At 37.2% G+C, this 18421-nt stretch overlaps 1 protein-coding gene across 1 annotated transcript in view; it reads left to right on the top strand.

The window, feature by feature from the left end:
• USH2A (usherin) overlaps nucleotides 1-18421 on the top strand; it is an 843890-nt gene that overhangs the window by 216364 nt on the left and 609105 nt on the right. The window contains exon 15 of the mRNA XM_031015607.3: nucleotides 10602-10785. Within this exon, the coding sequence (XP_030871467.3) occupies nucleotides 10602-10785 (184 nt within the window). The remainder of the gene's footprint in view (nucleotides 1-10601; nucleotides 10786-18421) is intronic.

The raw sequence follows: 18421 nt of genomic DNA, 5'->3' as shown, positions 1-18421 counted from the left end.
ATCAGCCAAAGTTAATGAAGGCCTCTTGAGTCCTGAGGAAATATATGCACAAAATCCCTTCTTGGGATCTTCGACTGTTTCTTACATGCTTTGCCTTATAGACTCACTGCTATTCTAGTCACTCTTCCTTCCAAGGATATGCTACAGTTTACAGTGGCCCTGCTGAGTTATTGACCCAGGATATTAACCTGGTTATGAAAAGCTAGAATGATCAAGCTACAGATTTGGATTATTATATTTTGTTGAACAGTGCAGTTATTTTCATATAGATAAACATTTCTCTTACTGAGAAATCATTTTCTTCTGGGTACTGTTGAGTTCTTAATTTAATCAGAGAACATTTTATGTGTAGTAGCAAATGGTACTTTCGGTGAGCTTAAATTTTGATGGGGAAACTGACAGAATAATTTACAAATAAATATATGATATAAATTTAAATAGTGATGATTTTTGGATCTGTGGCTCTACTCAATTATGTTTCTTTCTTGCTAAGAGTTTAAGATATTATCGAGGTTACCAAATAGACTATTTATTTAGCACTTTTATATCAGTGTTTAGTTTCCAAAAAGGTGAACTGGGTAGGCATGTTTATACTGTACAAGTGAAGTCACATTGATATTTTATTGCAATGGAAACAGTAAGTGGTTTAAAAGGAGGAATGGTGAAATGAAAGAAATTATCAACCTGTTTCTTTTTATATTATTATCTAAAATTAGTCATTTTTCTGTTTTTCCCTTTTGCATTTTTTCTCATTTAAGATCATAAGTGCCTGTTTTAAAAAGCAGCCCAATGAGATGACCTTGTTAAAACTCCTGATTATTTCTCAGTATCGTCAAATAAATAAACCCCTTATTGTGTGCCCACAATGTACAAGGAATTATATATATACATATATATATATATTTTTTTTAATTTTATTTTATTTTTTCTTTTGAGATGGAGTCTCGCTCTGTCACCCAGGCTGGAGGGCTAGAATGCAGTGGCGCAGTCTCGGCTCACTGCCAGCTCTGCCTCCCAGGTTCATGTCATTCTCCTGCCTCAGCTTCCTGAGCAGCTGGGACTACAGGCCTGGCTAATTTTTTGTATTTTTTTTTTTTTTTTAAAGCAGAGACGGGGTTTCACCGTGTTAGCCAGGATGGTCTCGATCTCCTGACCTCGTGATCCACCTGCCTAGGCCTCCCAAAGTGAGGAATTATATTATTATTGTAGTTATGCAAGTTGAATAAGGTAATCCTTGCCCTCAAGATATTGAAACTTTAACAAGGGAAATAAGACATTTGCACAAGTAAATAAAATACGATAATACTTTAAATGTGATCATTGTTTTTCAGTATTAGGGTTGATGCCCATTCTATATCTTCCTCTAAAGAAAAGAAGACAATTTGCAATAAACCTTGGGAAAGGAGTTTTGTTACGTCTGTACTTAGGCAAATCGTGACTAAGAAGTTATTCTCCTAATGGCCGCACATGGTGGCTCATGCCTGTAACCCCAGCACTGAGAGGCTGAGGTGGATGGATCACCTGAGGTCAAGAGTTTGAGACCAGCCTGAGCAACATGGTGAAACTCCGTCTCTACTAAAAATACAAAATTAGCTGGGCATGGTGGCACATACCTGTAATCCCAGCTACTTGGGAGACTGAGGCAGGAGAATCGCTTGAACCTGGGAGACAGAGATTGCAGTGAGCAGAGATGGCGCCATTGCACTCCTGCCTGGGCAACAAGAGCCAAACTCCGTCTCAAAAAGAAAAAAAAAAAAAAAAAAAGACAAATGTATACCAGATAAAGTCCTCCAAAAAAAGAGCCAGGAAAAGAGAAAGGAGACCAGGAGGGGGTTGCATGAAGAAAATTTAGTATTATTATCCAGTATTGCCATTGTTTAACATAATTTGAGTTTTAATCGAAATTTACATTTGCATAATTTAAAAAACCAAATAAAATGTAAAGAGCCCTGCCTTATCATTTTCCTGGGAATTTCCGTGCTTAGAGAAAACACCTTCAACTCCTTTAGATGTTTCTTCTGGGCTTTCATGTCTGTAATTCTGGGTTTTATATATATTTCACCTTGATTTTTAAAATGTAGATATTATCTATTGTCTTCCTCCTATAGAATATGAATGTTTAGCTCCTTTCACCTCCTGCTTAGCAATCCCTTTATTTGGTTAAATCAGTATTCAGAGATTTCTTTATTATGACTATATAAATTTACTGTACAGCTATGCCATATAATATGATTTGACTATATTTTCTTTGCTCAAAAAATTTGTCTTCCTTAGTTTTTCAGGACTCTCTTTGGCATTTCTAGGAAATGAAACTCTCCAAGAAATCTATCAGGTTTTGTTTTTTCCCACTAGATATATGAGTAGGAAGTTCAGGCTGGTTGATCTTTAGTTCTGTTGCACAGCTATATCCAAGGGCTAACATTTGCTACTATACTAGGGATTTCCTTCCCCTGTCTTCCCCTGCTGACACAGTAAGGAAAAGCTTACTGCATCTTCCCGAAGTGTAAGAGGGACAGCTTCCTGGTTGGGGAAGGTATTTAGCACACCTTATATCTGACTTCAGAAATCTCTGGAGCTTTCAATTCCAAACCTTTCTTTCTAGAGTTACACAACCTGAATAAATTAGCTTATTGTCGGGCTCTCCACTGCAAGAGCTTAGCTTTTTCTTATAGGTATCTATAATTGATTGTCATTTTTCTCCTCTTTTTTTTTTTTTTTTTTTGTTTATTTCATCTCTGGGGATTTCAGGAGGGAAACATTATTCAATCTACCATGTTTTACTGACAATGTTCCCCTAGTGTTTTTGGGGTTGTAATCTTTTCAGACCAAATCTTTGCAGACATCCTTGAGCCCTCTCTTTTCCCCACAACCTTTGTCTCATCTAATAAAACCAATTCTGCTGATTTTACCTTCAAGTATATCCAGAATTTGACCACTTCTTGCCAACCTTACTTACACCAGCCAGGTCCAAGCCACCTTCCTCTGTTCCTGGACTATTCAAGTAGCCTCCTACTCCCCTTTATCTTTCTTCCATCACTTCTCAACAGACAGCCAAAGTGATGCTGTTCAAACTTGAGTAACATCCCATCACTCCACCTTCCATTTGCTTTTCACTATAGCTAATAAGAAACAAAGTTGATATTCTTTAATAATCCCCGTGGTCTATAATGTCCATGAACTCTCTGACCTCATTTCCACAAGTCTTCAGATCATTTCTTCCTCTCCAGCCAACAAGCCTCATTGCTGTCCTTCACAACTGTTCAATGCTCTATCTCAGGCAGGTATAAGAGTACCTCCATAGCAGTGCTCCCTATATATTTTCTGAATTAATGGATAATTATATTTCAAAAATACCTCAGTGGCATTCTCCTGTTTTTAGGTGTGAGCCTAGCAAAGGTCTGTGGTGTTTTTTTCACAACACTTACGAAAAGTGTTGTGTTCAACCTTGCAAAGGAGGAAACATAACAGTGAGTTAAGTATCTAATACATTTTTTAACAAAACAAGATATAGTCTGCACATATTCATAGCCCGTGAAAAGAGCAATGTGTGCTTTGGGGTGGACATTTTTTTATTTTTTATTTTTTATTTATTTTTTTTTTTGTTTTGCTTCAGAAATTCCACTTTAATGTTTTTTTTTCCTGGTTTTATGGTCTCTTACAGTAAAACTTGCATTGAAAAGAGAAACCCTTATCCTGAAGTATCTTTATCATAAACAGATGTTTTGCAGTAGCCAGCCCTGCAATGTGCACAGTAAAATGTGCTGCTACAATCTGAAGCTTTCATTTACTTATTTAAACATGTCTGAGAGACCTAGATCATATACCACAGGGGCAGACAGCACGCTGGTGTGTGAGCAGTGGGGCATGGAGGGAGAAGGATGGGGTAGGAAGGGATGAGTAGCAAGCTTAAGGACTTCTGCCTCCCTTTCATCTGTGATTGCAAATACTGCTGACCCATAGTAGATGACTGCACATAGATTCTTGTCCCACTTTCTTAAAAAACATTATTAAGGAAGGTGCATGTAATGAAACCTCATGTATTATTAACCTAACCTTACTACGAATGTACAAGGAATAGGTTTAATTCAAGTAAAATTTATAGGCAATTTGTTAAAGCAGCAGTGCACATTAGAAGGTACATTAGAGCCACATTGGTTTTAATATGCCATTCAATAACTTGAACAGAGGTTAAAAATGCTGCTTAACCTCCATTAAGTATTTTAAAAATGCTTTAATTTAAAATTATTTGGAGTGTGTGTACATATATGAATGTACACATATCCACACTAATAAATATAACACTAAATATGTTTTCCCAGTTCCCTTTTTCGGTGCTGGATGACCTTATAATGTTCAGCAGTAGACACTTAATCAGAGGCCAGGCCGAGGAAGGCAGGGAAGGATGTCAACGCATCCCGAGCCAGTGACCCACCCTTGTCCTTGAGAACTAGAGGCAGAGAGTGCATATTGAAGACTCTGTAGCTTTGGAATAAAACAAAGGCTAATTTATAACGAAAACAGCTTCCTATGACATGTTTTGTACTAATAGGGCAATGCCTCCTGCTTCCCCCTAGTATTTACTTTTGGTTTTCTTTTACAATTCATAAAACAAAGTATCTTGTTTCATTAAGTAGCACATCATATTTATTAAGTAATGAGCTCATAAACTAGAATTGTGTACAAGACCCTGCCAATGGAATTGGAATCAGATGCTGATGTTCCACTAAAAATCAATGCATCAAAGTTGATATCCAATTATGCCACATTTCCTAGTGTTTGGTGAGACAACTTTCTAGGTTAACATGTTTTTCACAGAGAGACCTGAATCGAAAAGTAAGAACCTCTTCCTTGATAAATCATCAGGAAGGAATCTTGTCACAGGAAATACAGACCACAATCTTAGGTACATCTGGAAAACAAAAAAAAGTAAAAGACACTGATAAGAAAAATTTCTCTGCCACAGAAAACTTGCTAATTGACAATTACAAAGATGATAATAGATAATATTTACTGAGAGTCCGCTGTGTGCCAGGCTCTGTGATAAGGTTTTGCCTGCAAACTTCCGTTTAATATGCACAATATTTCTATGATGGAGGTGCTGGGATTATTCTCATTTTAATCTAATTGGGGGAATGAAATCTAATTAAGTAGAAGAGCCATTTATAAGTCCAGGTCCATCTGACTCCAGAATGTATACTCTGAAAGAGTGGAACTTTTTCTTTTTCTTTCTTTTTTTTTTTTTTTAAGATGGAGTCTTGCTCTGTCGCCCAGGCTGGAGTGCAGTGGCACGATCTCGGCTCACTGCAAGCTAAGAGTGGAACTTTTTCTAAATAACTAACTCAATATTTATCTTACACATTCACACAACAAATATTTGAGGGTGAGTTAGATAAATACTGTTTCTTTCACCCACCTTCAAGCATACCTCAACTCATGATTCTGGCTTACTGCTTCACATTCTGGGATACCTCATATGTTGTTCAAAACCCAAGTAGTAGGCATAAAATGAAAATTAACAGAGTCCTGGGAAACCACAGAGTTCAAATAATGATGAGGTAAATTGAAGGGGTCTAGAAATGGAATTATCTCCGAGAACTTAGTTGGAGAAATTCTGGAGATGGTTGGAATGGCACAGGAGACAGGCTTTAGAGCATACATTTGATAAACACTGAATGGAAACAGAGAATATAAGTTTTGCTGTGGATTTTGAATATGCATACACATACATATATTAATTATAATCTCCAAGATGTAATCAGAGTTGTCATTATTTGGGTTATTTGTTGTTATTGGATTTGATTCTTAGAGAATATGTTAATGAGGGCCTTTCGTGGGTATTCACATAAGTAGAAAAATTGGATTATTTATGAAACAGAAAATTCCAAAAATCTTTTCCCTTACATGAGCATATTATTATGTCCTTTGTTTAAGAGCTAAGATATAGTTTTAGGGTGACATTTTCTTTCTGCAGCTCTGTTCCATCTGTTGCTGTGACGAGCACTATATTTTAAATTTATTGTGTCTGATTCATATACACTCCTCTCTAGACTCCCTGACCGGACAGGCCACTCTGACCAACCACTCTCATGACTCACAGATTTATGTTTACCATTTTCCTTTTCAGTGTTAAAGGGATCATCTCATATTTTAGAGGGTAGCAGATATTTATCCATCTATCCACCCATTCATCCATTCAGCTACCTATCCATTTCATTCATATATCTGTTTTTCAATAAACATCTATTGAGTAAATTACCAGACTATGTTGGTGTTAAGGTATACAATCACAAATATACTAAGACATTGTGATTTAGTAGGGGAAACTGACTCACATGTAAATGTATCACAATGTGATAAGAGCCATATTAGAAATATACAATATAAAGAAGTAGTAAAGTGAAGGAAATGATTAATTCTTAAAGGATGAGGGGTCTTAGGAACTTAGAGAAAATGATTTCTGAACTGACTTTTAAAAGGAAATAGGAATCAGCAAGCTGCTCAAGAAGGGAGTAGCAGCCCAGAAAAAAAAAAATAACAGCAGAACATTTAAAGCATATCTAATTTAATTGAAAAACACTTAAAAATTGTTTTAAAAAGAGAAATTATACCTTGGGATGAATAATATTAATATTTATGTATTCACTTGATCAAGTCTAGAAGTAATTTTAGCATGATTTTATATAAAACTACCAAATGGAGGAAAATTATTATTGTTTTAATTTGAAAACTACCATCATCAACTATACTGAAGTATAGTTTACAAACAATACAACAATATTGAAAATATTGATTCGTAAAGCCATTACCAAGATAGTCTTTTGTTGCGTGGATATAGGTGAGCCACCCATCCCTCCCCAGGCTCTTGTGTTAACTATTATGTCCATTTTCTGCCTTAAGGTGAGAGTAGTTTCTTCTAAATGTCTTACAATTAGTGCTTAGCCCCAGCATTGCCCTCCTTTCTTGAATAAAGCCTAGAGGTTACACTTCTTTTCTTTCTCCCTCTCAAGACCTTGGCAAAGCCTAGTTGTTCATGGTCCTCAGGAGGGACATTGCTGGGAAATGGGCTCTTCTTTTATGCCCAGGACAAGTACTGTGCTATGCAAATAGCCACTGCAGGAGATAATACCAGCTGCCTTGCTAATAACTTTGAACTCTGTAGATTCTTCTCCTAGGCAAAGCCACACTATTTTATGATATGGGTGACTCTTTGCTTTAGCTGGATGATACATTTTTTTCCACTTGAGATTTGTCATGTCTAAAACCAAGGGTCAGCTAAATAATATGGGAAAATAATAAACTAGCGAGCTGATTTGGACCATGTATGTGTGAACTCTCAGCACTACGTAATGCAAGGTAATGATGTTGTCCTAATGACCATGCTTAAGAATGTGGTACAGAATCATTCATGGAATGAAATCTCAATACGATTAGTTACAATGCTACAGATATAAAGATTTGGAACATGAAGAAGAGCTAACAAAGGGGTATCAGAAATGCATTACATTAAAGTAAATTGAGGTCAGTTATAATTAAGCCACATTCAGGAGTTGATGTTTAAGTGGAAGGGAAGGGAAAAGATTGTTTTCCATAGTTGGAAGTCATAAAAGGAGGTAATGGTCTAGAATTAGGCACATTCAGGTAAGGCAAGAGGTAATCTTTAAGCAGGAAGTTACCTGAGTCATCCTAATTAGAACTGCTTAAAAATAGGACAGCTAAAATACTGGTGGGATTAACCTTTATAATCAGGCTCCTGAGAGGAGGAGGGGAATTAACCCCAAGGCAAATTCCCATGCAGTATTTTCCTGGAAGCCCTACCTTCACTTTCAGTCTCCCTAGGTGCTTTAGCATCTTTTTAGTTCTTCTCTGCTTATACTTCTGATTTTTCTGTGACATTCTTTATTCCCCAAAACTTGGACTACCCAACTTCTGCACCAAAATGCTATCCCCTACTTGTACTTACAGGTTTATCTAATACATCATTTCTTCTAAAAATCGCCCTTGATTTTTCCAAATTCTCTGTGGCTTGGAGCTATTGCAGTAAGTCTAAATTAATTCTACTTGTAAGTATCTGTGCTAATGGGTAATTTATCCAAATTGGAGAGCTGTTAGCACATTCATGATGCCATCATCATGGATTTAAGGGCCTAGATACCTTCACAGGAAGAAAAATACAAAGAATCACAACCACAGTGGCCTTGAATTTAAATGGAAGCCTTCTGAATTTGACTTTGATCATGTGATGAATCAGGTACAAGAATATATACTAATTGTCGTGGCCATGCTCTATTTCTGGAAATGTATATATAAGGGAAATTGCTGTCAGGTGATACAAATAAACAAATAGCGTAACCTGGCTGTAAATTATGATAAAAATGATAGTATTAGTTGATTTCCTCCAACTGAATGGCACATATTTTGAGCTCTTTCTTTTCCTCTCATTGAGCACAATGTTTTCTATTTTGCTGCCCTTGAAACTTTGTAAGACAGAATGTATAGGATCTAGGGGAAGGAAAAAAACCCAATTGTTGGTAACTATAAGAAAATGGCTTGTTTTCAACAAGAGCCTGGAATGAGTTTTAGAGTATCCTAATTACTTTTTGCTGTTCCCTATATAATAGATAAGAGAATAGATTCACTTTGTGCTCATGCTCTCCTTCTTTCAATATCATTGCTATTTTATGAACTTTAAATTGGTGTCATGACAATTGTACAATTCATTTTTATTTGCTGTAACTGTATTCATTAGAATCCTTCTGTGATCCCTCTACCCCATTGTTTCAGTAAAATTCTTTGCAGCATTTTGCACGTGCTTGTGTGTGTACCCATGGGTCCGTGCATGTGTGTATATGTATATGTACACATAGATGAACACACACATCACACAACACTAAGAACCATTTCTCCCTCATATGCCTGCTCCACATTCAACTGCCTGATAACTTTCTAATTCTATAACAGTTAACTTCCATCTCCTGGGTCTGAAGAGATTTTAAGTAATTTGAATAAACTTTTGAATCATATTTGTATTTCTTTCCTTTTTCCATAAGAAAAAAAAATATGAGTTTTAGAGGTAAGCTAAAATCTCTAAATTCTGCAGGCTTTTTGTGTGTGTGTACTACTTGCAGGGCTCACAGCCTGTTTAATAATTGAACTCATTTTTATTTGTTCATCAGATGTGTTTGGAATGCCTACTATGTGCCAAGCAGGTTACTGGCTGCTAGGGAGACAATGATGAATGAAGCACATGGGTTTTCTGCCCTTATGGAAGTTAGATTTTGGTGGAAATGAGATTGATTATAATTTTCATGAACACTTAGGAAACAAACAGGATGCTATGCATTTGTAACAGATATACCTAGCCTGGCCTAGGGAAAGTTGCCTGAGGAAGTCACGAGACCTGACTTACATGAGTGAACTGAGCAACAGAGATAGGTCAAAATCATCCCAGCAGACAGAACGGCCCATGAAAAGGCCTTTAGGTCTCAAGAAGAGGAACAAATATGACTGCAATGGACTGAGCGGGGGGATGAGCCATGAGCTGAAGCTAGAGACGTAGCTGGGACCTGACTGTAGGATTGGAAGCTGGGTGAGAGATTTGGATTTATTTCCTAAAGGGAATAGGAAGTCATCAGGTAGTTTCAAATAGAGAAGTGAAATGTCCAGACTGCACTTTGGAAAAAGACTGCTACAAAGAATAGATTGGAACAGGACAAGAGGGATGCACTTAGAAGAGATGGCCTCTGGGACTGGGTGGTCTGGGTGTAAACCTGGGTTTTGCTATCCATTAACTCTACCATTTTAGGAAAGTGTGTTAACCTTCTCAATCTTCTGTTTTCTAATTGACAAAATAGATGTAATAATAATTCATGCATTATTTGCATTTCTATGACAACTAAATGAGATACTCAAGATAAAGCCTCTACAGTAGCATCTAGTTTGAAGTATTAGTTATAAAAAAAAGTGGTTGGTGACTTTATCTGGGAGGTCGTAGCGGGGATGAAGAGCGGAAGGTTTAAAATTGTTAGGAGGCAACATCCATAGGACTTGGTAATTAGCAAAATATAGGGGGTCAGAGAAGTGGAGGATGCAAGCTTTTGTTTTAGTAAAATACAGAATTAGTTTAATTTGAATTTCAGATAACTTTTTTTAGTCTGAGCAAATGCTGCATGGGCTGCACCTTTGCTAAAAAATTTCATTATTTGTTAGAAATTCAAATGTAACTGGCTTCCTATATTTTATAAGTCTGCCCTACCAAAGGTACCTCAGTGTTCTAGGCAAAGCAACTGAATGACTGGTAATATCTGTTGGAATGGAGCTGATTAGAGGAGGTCAAGTTTTTTGTAGAAATATTGAAATATTGCGTGGTAGATTTTAAATACATTGAATTGTAGGACCTGGGAGGCACCCAAGTCCAATGGAGATAATTTACTCAGTTTTTCTTTGGTCATAATTGACACACTTAAGAACAGATATAACCACATTTGTATTGGGAATGAGTGCCTCGGTAGAGTATTCTGTTTTTCTGTGTAATCAATTATTATGCTTTAAATAAAAGAGTGAATAAAAAGTATATATAAAACTTTTAATTTCTTTATTTCTAGGTTTTTATATTTCTCCAGGCAATGCCACTGGCTGCCTGCCATGCTCATGCCATACAACTGGTGCAGTTAATCACATCTGTAATAGCCTGACTGGTCAGTGTGTTTGCCAAGATGCTTCCATTGCTGGGCAACGTTGTGACCAATGCAGAGACCATTACTTTGGATTTAATCCGCAGACTGGAAGGTACATCTTTATAAGCTTTAATAATTTGACTCTTTCTTTAGCAACAGTTAACTTTTTTTGGCAGTTGCAAAGCAATAACTTCTGTAAAAAGTATTTTTTTTTTGCCCGGCTTGGTGGCTCACACCTGTAATCCCAGCACTTTGGAAGGCCAAGGCAGGCGGATCATGAGGTCAAGAGGTCGGTATCATCCTGGCCAACACGGTGAAACCCCGTCTTTACTAAAACTACAAAAATTAGCTGGGCAAGGTGGCATGCCCCTGTAGTTCCAACTACTCAGAAGTCTGAGGCAGAAGAATTGCTTGAACCGGGAGGGGTAGGTTGCAGTGAGCCAAGATCGCGCCACTGTACTCCAGCCTGGGAGACAGGGCAAGACTCTGTCTCAAAAAAAAAAAAAAAAAAAGTGTTTTTTTGTTATTGATATGTTTTTTGTTCCGTGACATCTGCATTTACTTAATATATGCTAATCTTTGAATATTTCCTAGAGTGGGTTGCTATATATTGATAGATGTGGCCCATCCTAGCATCTGGGAATGTTGAATGAGATAAAATATATTTTCCCTCAAAAAGCTGAGAGACTGGATGTGGAGAAAGACAGGAAAAGACATATCTGAAGAGGAAAATACACATACACTTACTTTCTCTCTCTCTCTCTCTCTCTGTCTCTCTGTGTGGATATATATTATATATTATATATGTTATATATAATATATAATATATATATGTTATATATTATATATTATATATATTATATATAATATATATAATATATATGTATGTGGGATATATGTATGTGCTTTGTTCTTCATTGCCTTTGAATTTATTGCATATTTATTAGTTCATTGCATCTATTTATATTTTCCTTGCCTTTCTAATTTAGCCTTAAAGACTGGCAGATGAGAAACATAGCTTTGTATTCTGTGATATGATTTTTTTCAGTATGTAAAGTATATTATGAAAGTAAGTCACTTTTCAAAGTTACACTCTCTTTAATATTCTACTTCTTATTCTCTGGGTATCTGTGGCCATTTTCCTTCACTCATTTGTGTTTATAGCTGTATTTTTGAAGATGTGCTATAATGCCAATTCTGTGTGTGTGTGTGTGTGTGTGTGTGTGTGTGTGTGAGAGAGAGAGAGAGAGAGAGAGAGAGAGAGAGAGAGATTATGAGCTTGTCTAAGGTTCAGACTAAATCTATGAATTCTTTGAAGCTCCTATCCCTGAGAAGCTAGTAGTGTGTGCTGAACTCAGAAAGCATGTAATAAAACCAGTCAAATCTGTTTCTCAATATGTGTATATTTATAAATATAATTGCTAATTATTTCAGGGTTTGTGATTATCTGGGCTCTTTTAAACTCATTGCCCCCCTGCTGCCTGCCTTTTGGCTGTTCACTCCTCATTAACACCTCCATTAGAGGGTGGACAGGTGACAGAGTAATTACTGAAAAAGAACTTAAACTAGTTCATTTTGACTTTCTTTTAAAATTTGATGTGATTTTTAAAAACTACAAAAATCATTTAAAATTTTATTAAAATAATTTTTGTTTTCTTGACATACACACATGCATATATTTTAATCTGTGACGCTGTACTTCCATCACCGTAGAAATGTTACCTTGATGGTCTGAGATCATTGTGACTCTTTTCTACAAATGTTATTATAAATCACCTAAATGAGTATAGAAAGCACGTGGTACAGTAAATAGTAAATAAAAAGCACTTTCAGGATTTTGATAGTAAAATAGGAGCCAGTTACTGCATATACTAGCTCCTAGGTGTAATTTTTTTGAAATAATATTCTACACATTCCCCAGTTGGAACTCTTGGGCTGGTTTGTTTCACTCCTGGCCACCTTTGTCTTTTTCATAGTTCTGACCACATTTACCAGGAGAAAAATATCTTCCCCAATCCACTGTCCTCCTTGCAACACTCATGCCCATCAGTGCCATTTTGTGACATTCAATTACCCATTTTTGTTCTACTCATCCCCTTTGTTAGTCTTCCCAGGGTTATCAGCAAAACACCTGCTCAGTGACCTAGGGATGTCAGATTGTCTCAGCTTTTTCACTTAACTTTTTTTCTTTAAGTGAGATCTGATTCCCTTCATTACACTGCTTCCTCTACACTTCAATGTTCTTAAATTCGTGGCTGAGCCTTTTACTCCATTCTGTTCCTCTCCCATTATCTACCCATCTCACTCTCACTCCCCACCTTACTTTAGTCCAGGAACAAGAATTGCTTAAAAAGTACTGTTCCATCACCTGTCACTCTGCAGTAGGCCTGACTAGCACTGGAGCTAGATTCCCTGGGTTAGAAGGTGGATTTAAATGTTTACATAAATTGATAAGGAATAGGAAGGACCAAAGAAGTGGATATAAGCTACATTTTTAGAAGATACTGAAGTTACAATAAAGAAAGAATTCAGTCTAGGCACTATGGCTAACTCCTGTAATCCCAGCACTTTGGGAGGCTAAGGTGACCAGATCCCTTGAGTCCGGGAGTTTAAGACCAGCCTGGGCAACATGGCAAAACCCCATCTCTGTAAAAAATAAAAAGTTAGCCAGGTGTAGTGGCTCTTGCCTGTAGTCCCAGCTACTTGGGAGGCTGATGTGGGAGGACTGCTTGAGACTGGAAGGTCGAGGCTGCAGTGAGTCAAGATTGTGCCACTGCACTCCAGCCCGGGCAACAGAGCGAGACCCTGTCTCAGAAAAAAAAAAAAAGCAAAAAAGAGAGAGAGAGAGAAAGCAGACTTCAGACTCACAAAAAGAATGAGGGGCAGGTTGGAGTCTAGAAAATAGAGCTAAAGTATGAGAAGCTGAGTAGATTTCTAAAAATATGAATGATTCAGATTAAGTGTGGGTTTTTTTTTTTTTTTGGACAGAGTCTCACACTCTGTCGCCTAGGCTGGAGTGCAGTGGCGTGATCTCGGCTCACTTCAACCTCTGCCTCCTAGGTTCAAAAGATTCTCCTGCCTCAGCCTCCTGAGTAGCTGGGATTACAGGTGCATGCCACCATGCCTGGCTAATTTTTTTGTATTTTTAGTGGAGACAGGGTTTCACCATGTTGGTCAGGCTGGTCTTAGACTCCTGAACTCGTGATCTGCCCACCTCGGCCTCCCAAAGTGCTGGGATTGCAGGCTTGAGCCGAGTGTGTGTTTTAAACAAAAAGATCCACAAGTTTTATATAAATGAGTTTGGATATCTTTACATATTAGTTGGCTCCTGTTATATTGATTGGGGTGGTGAGATTACCTTTTTAAAATTACAAATTGTCCTTGGAAATGGTCGCACTTTTCTTCCATCCCTGTATTAGTCCGTTTTCATGCTGCTGATAAAGACATACCTGAGACTGGGCAATTTACAAAAGAAAGAAGTTTACTGGACTTACAATTCCACATGGCTTGGGAGACCTCACAATTGTGGTGGAAGGTGAAAGACACGTCTCACATGGTGGCAGAGAAAAGAAAGCTTGTGCAGGGAAACTCCCCTTTTTCCCCTTTTTAAAACCATCAGATATCGTGAGACTTATTTACTCTCATGAGAACAGCAGGGGAAAGACCCTGCCCCATAATTCAATCACCTCTCACTGTGTTACTCCCACAACACGTGGGAATGGTGGGAGTTACAATTCAAGATGAGATTTGGGTGGGGACACAGCCAAACCATATCAATCCCCTTTGTTCTTATCTTTCCAGTTCCAGGTTTTCCTTTTCAGAGGGATTCTATTTTTCCCCCTTTTCTAACTCCTGCCATTATTTTAAACTACTTTGACATGTACTGATGCAGTTCTTTGGCCTCTTCATTCATTTCCCACTCCAGCAACCCATTTCCATGGCTACACCCTGGATTTTGTGATCACTTATAATTTCTCTATTTCTCAAATCTTCCTAATCCCATGAATGCTATTCTATGGATATATCACATCTTTCCAATTCCAATTCACCCTGGAAGCCTCACATAACCTGCTCCTTAACTTCTCTTAATCTTTATCCCATTATCCCTCCTTAGTCCTCTTTTGATCAACCCCATCCCTAACTTCACTGTCTTCTACTTCTAGCCTGAGGCAAAACCTTTTTAATTATGACCCTTTTGAGTACCTGATTGTGGGCTCCCTTCTGCTGTACTGTGGGGTCAGCTCCAGAGATGATCACCCTACACCTGCCCTGATCTATGAGGACTTGGGGAAAGATCATGTGCCTATGCTGATCTGAAGCACTACCATGTATGTACTTCTTATCAATTTACTTTCTTTCCCCCTTTAAACTCCTACCAGTCTCCTCAGTTTTAATTCCATGCTCTTGCCCTTGCAGATAATCTGGCCCTCTGCTCACAGACAAAATAAAGCCAGATATATGTATCTCCAGATTATCTTTTCTCCACCTCCAGCTTGTCTACATTGTCACACATTTTTAATTTTTTATCTAGTCTTAGAGGAAAATCCTGTGTATTTTTGCCTAAAAATAACCTGTTCCTGGTCCTTGATATGATCCCTTCCTGTTTTCCTACTCTTGTTCCTCCATTCCATGATCTTTGCTCCATCAAATCTTCCCTTTATTTTAACTCAAACATCTCTCTATAGGTAATATCATAACTGCCTACAAAAATGCTATGCATTCTACAAACTCCTTCCTTTGATTCTGACCTGCTTTATGAGCCCTGAAAGTTATTGTCTAATCTCTCACTCTTCATTCACTTACTAACATTTAAAAAGAGCACTATGATTCAAGAAAACATGATTTAAAAAATAAAAGATCAGATTTTTTTTCTTCTTCATTTTGTTTCTTTCTCATTCATTCTTTATTCACCATGTGTGGTACATACATGTTAGCAGAACATACAAGTTAGCAGAACTTGCAACATGCAGACGTTCAAGAACTAGTTATGTGACTATTAAATTCTCATCCAAATCAAAGAGAAAGTCTATAAAGAGATATAATAAACAAAAATGGGTTAAGGAAAAGACAGAATGAGGGAACAGGTTTCACTGGTGGGAAAAAGGGAGGGGTCAGTGGTGCTTTCCACTTGAGTCCAGTGAGAAGGTCTTATTTGATCCCTTGAAAGGTGACATGTGTCTCCTGCAGTTGGAGAGACCAGTGCATTGATATCTATCTTAGACCTGGCAAATCTAACTGAGAAGAGACAGTCTACCCAGGTTTGGATAGGTAAGCTAGAAGACAGTGCCCTGCATATCTTAGACTCCCAGAGTTCATCATGACAAGGAAGACTATGTATTTCTCATGACCAGATGAAGACCACAAGGAAGAAAGACAGGGTAAGGTTGTCTTAGTCTGTGCTCAAAGTACCACTTAGAAGATAAAGGGGCCTGTGTAGAATAAAGGACAAGATTACTGTGGACTACAGATTAATAAGCAACCAGTCGAAAAGAAAATGCATCTGACTGCACTAAAACAAAAGGCGAGAGATACCTAATGGTGAGAAAGATCAATGAAGAAGTCAGGAATGTACCACTGTCAGTGATAAGTCAGTTTTATGTATATGCAGGACCAGAGACAATAGACTGCTTTGGGTGGTTCTAGTCCAAGTGAGTTTCTACCCTTCCTGCAGCCTCTACATGAGGGGGGAGGCTAACCAAGCTACCTTCTCTGATTATAGACTTGCTGCCTTTATCATGTCCTAGCTAGATGAAAGGAAGAGAAGTATGTTCTTGAAAATGTCTGTTCTTTAAATAAAGATTGGAATGTTGACTAATATACAGGATTAGACATTCTATTTTCTGAATTGAATTTGTATTTTGCAATGTAAAGTAACTGTAGGACATTCTATTGCCTGAGAAAGACCAGAAAAGCCAAGTGACTAACTCATTTTATATCCACATGGAACATGGGGGAATTAGCTCCATATTACATGTTTAAAGGGTCAGTGAAAGACAAAAGTAAAACTGATTTATGATTACTTCTCATGACTCATGGTTTCTCAGTGTGCTGGTCATTTCATTGTTCCCCTTTATTTCTTAAAATTACCTCTTCCTTTGGTTTCCGAGATTCTACTTCTCTTTTTTGTTTTCTAACTCTTTTTTTGGCTACTCCTTTTTAATATGTCCTTTCAATTTCCACAACTGTGTCACTGATTTCAACCACTACATACATGTTAATGGCTCTCAAACACATGATCACCTATTCAGATGCCTGCCACGCACTCTAGGCCTGTAGCCAGCTGTCTCTGAGTTTTACGCTTGCAAGTCCCTCGTGCATTTCATTTTTAATAGAGTCAGCACAGAACTAACCATTGCTTCCTCATCTCCACCCAAATAAAAATAAGTCTCATGCCATCTCATGCTATCATCATCTTGGTGAAAAAGACGTAAAGCTTCAAATAATTATTCAAGTCCAAACTTCCCAAGTTTGAGTGGGGCTTAGATTCTTCTCAGGTTTTGCAGAATTGGCTCTGTTGTTGAGTAGAATGAGTCTACAGGCTACTGCTGGAAAGTGCTATGGAAAGCAAGAGCTACTGTATATAATGCAGCTTCTCTAAAAAGAATAGAAAGAATAAAGCTTCCCATGGCCATATGGGACCCAAGGAGATCAGCAGGATTTGTCTCTTACTAAATCAGTCGTGTGGAATGCTGGTAACTTGACTTGACCCTCCTATCCCACTGATGAATTCAGCTGTCTCTTTTCACTTCAACAATGATAATCATTACAGAGGAAATCCTGTAGCACAGAAGGGCATGGAGAAGGATATTTTAAAATGTGACAATGAGAATTGCTTGAGTTTGGACTTTTGTTCAACATTGAAAAGAGATAAAAATGGGTTCTTTTTAATGTTTTTCCATTCCTCTTTTGAATGATACCGTTCTTGAATCTTTTTTTGACTTCTGGTTGTTATTGTATATACACCAACATTGGCTATATTGAAAATGTGTAACAATTGACTAAGATATATGGGATTCCATCAAGTATAAGAAATTTTTGTTTTTTAAAGGAAAAAATTCACATGTAGTGTAAATATATACAGATATGCAGTATAGGAAAGCAGCTATGCTGTAATGTTAAAACAATTTTTTTGAAAACAAAGTAGATTCAAAATCATTTGAATCTACTTTGAAATCTAGGCACTGTGATAGGTTATTACAAATAGAAATGTTTACATTTATAAAAATTACATTCCAATTATAACATGGAAATTAAAACATTAATTTTCAAAATATACAGTAGATTATAAGTATCTTATTATTATGAAAGGGGAAGATACAAGTATCATATTATTTCTTCATCAACTTGGAAAATAACCTCACTTCCTTATCTGCCTAGTTCACATATTCCTTACCTTCTTCATGCTCTATTTGTTGGATATAACAAGGTTTGCTATATTGTTTTCTCTTGGTTTATTTTCTACACAGTTTTTTGTATTCCCAAGGGCAAAATAAATAAAATAAAATAGACCTTGGCCCTAAACTACACAACCAACAACAAAAATCCAGGCAACACAACAATAACTTTTTGTGACCAAGCTGGAAAATCATTTGCCTGTTTCCATCTAAGTGGTTTATTCTTCAAAAGTTACTGACCAGAAAAAGGGGGCATGTATTTTAAAAAGCTGATCGTAGTGCAAACATTACTCCATTTACCTCTGACACATAAAGCAAACATGATTTAATCAGTATCGAAAACAATGAAGCAAA

This window comes from Gorilla gorilla, chromosome 1 (genome assembly GCF_029281585.2).
Source record: "Gorilla gorilla gorilla isolate KB3781 chromosome 1, NHGRI_mGorGor1-v2.1_pri, whole genome shotgun sequence".
Classification (NCBI taxonomy): Eukaryota; Metazoa; Chordata; class Mammalia; order Primates; family Hominidae; genus Gorilla; species Gorilla gorilla.
The sequence above is the reverse complement of the archived record's forward strand: the minus strand, read 5'-3'. Positions and strand labels throughout refer to the sequence as shown.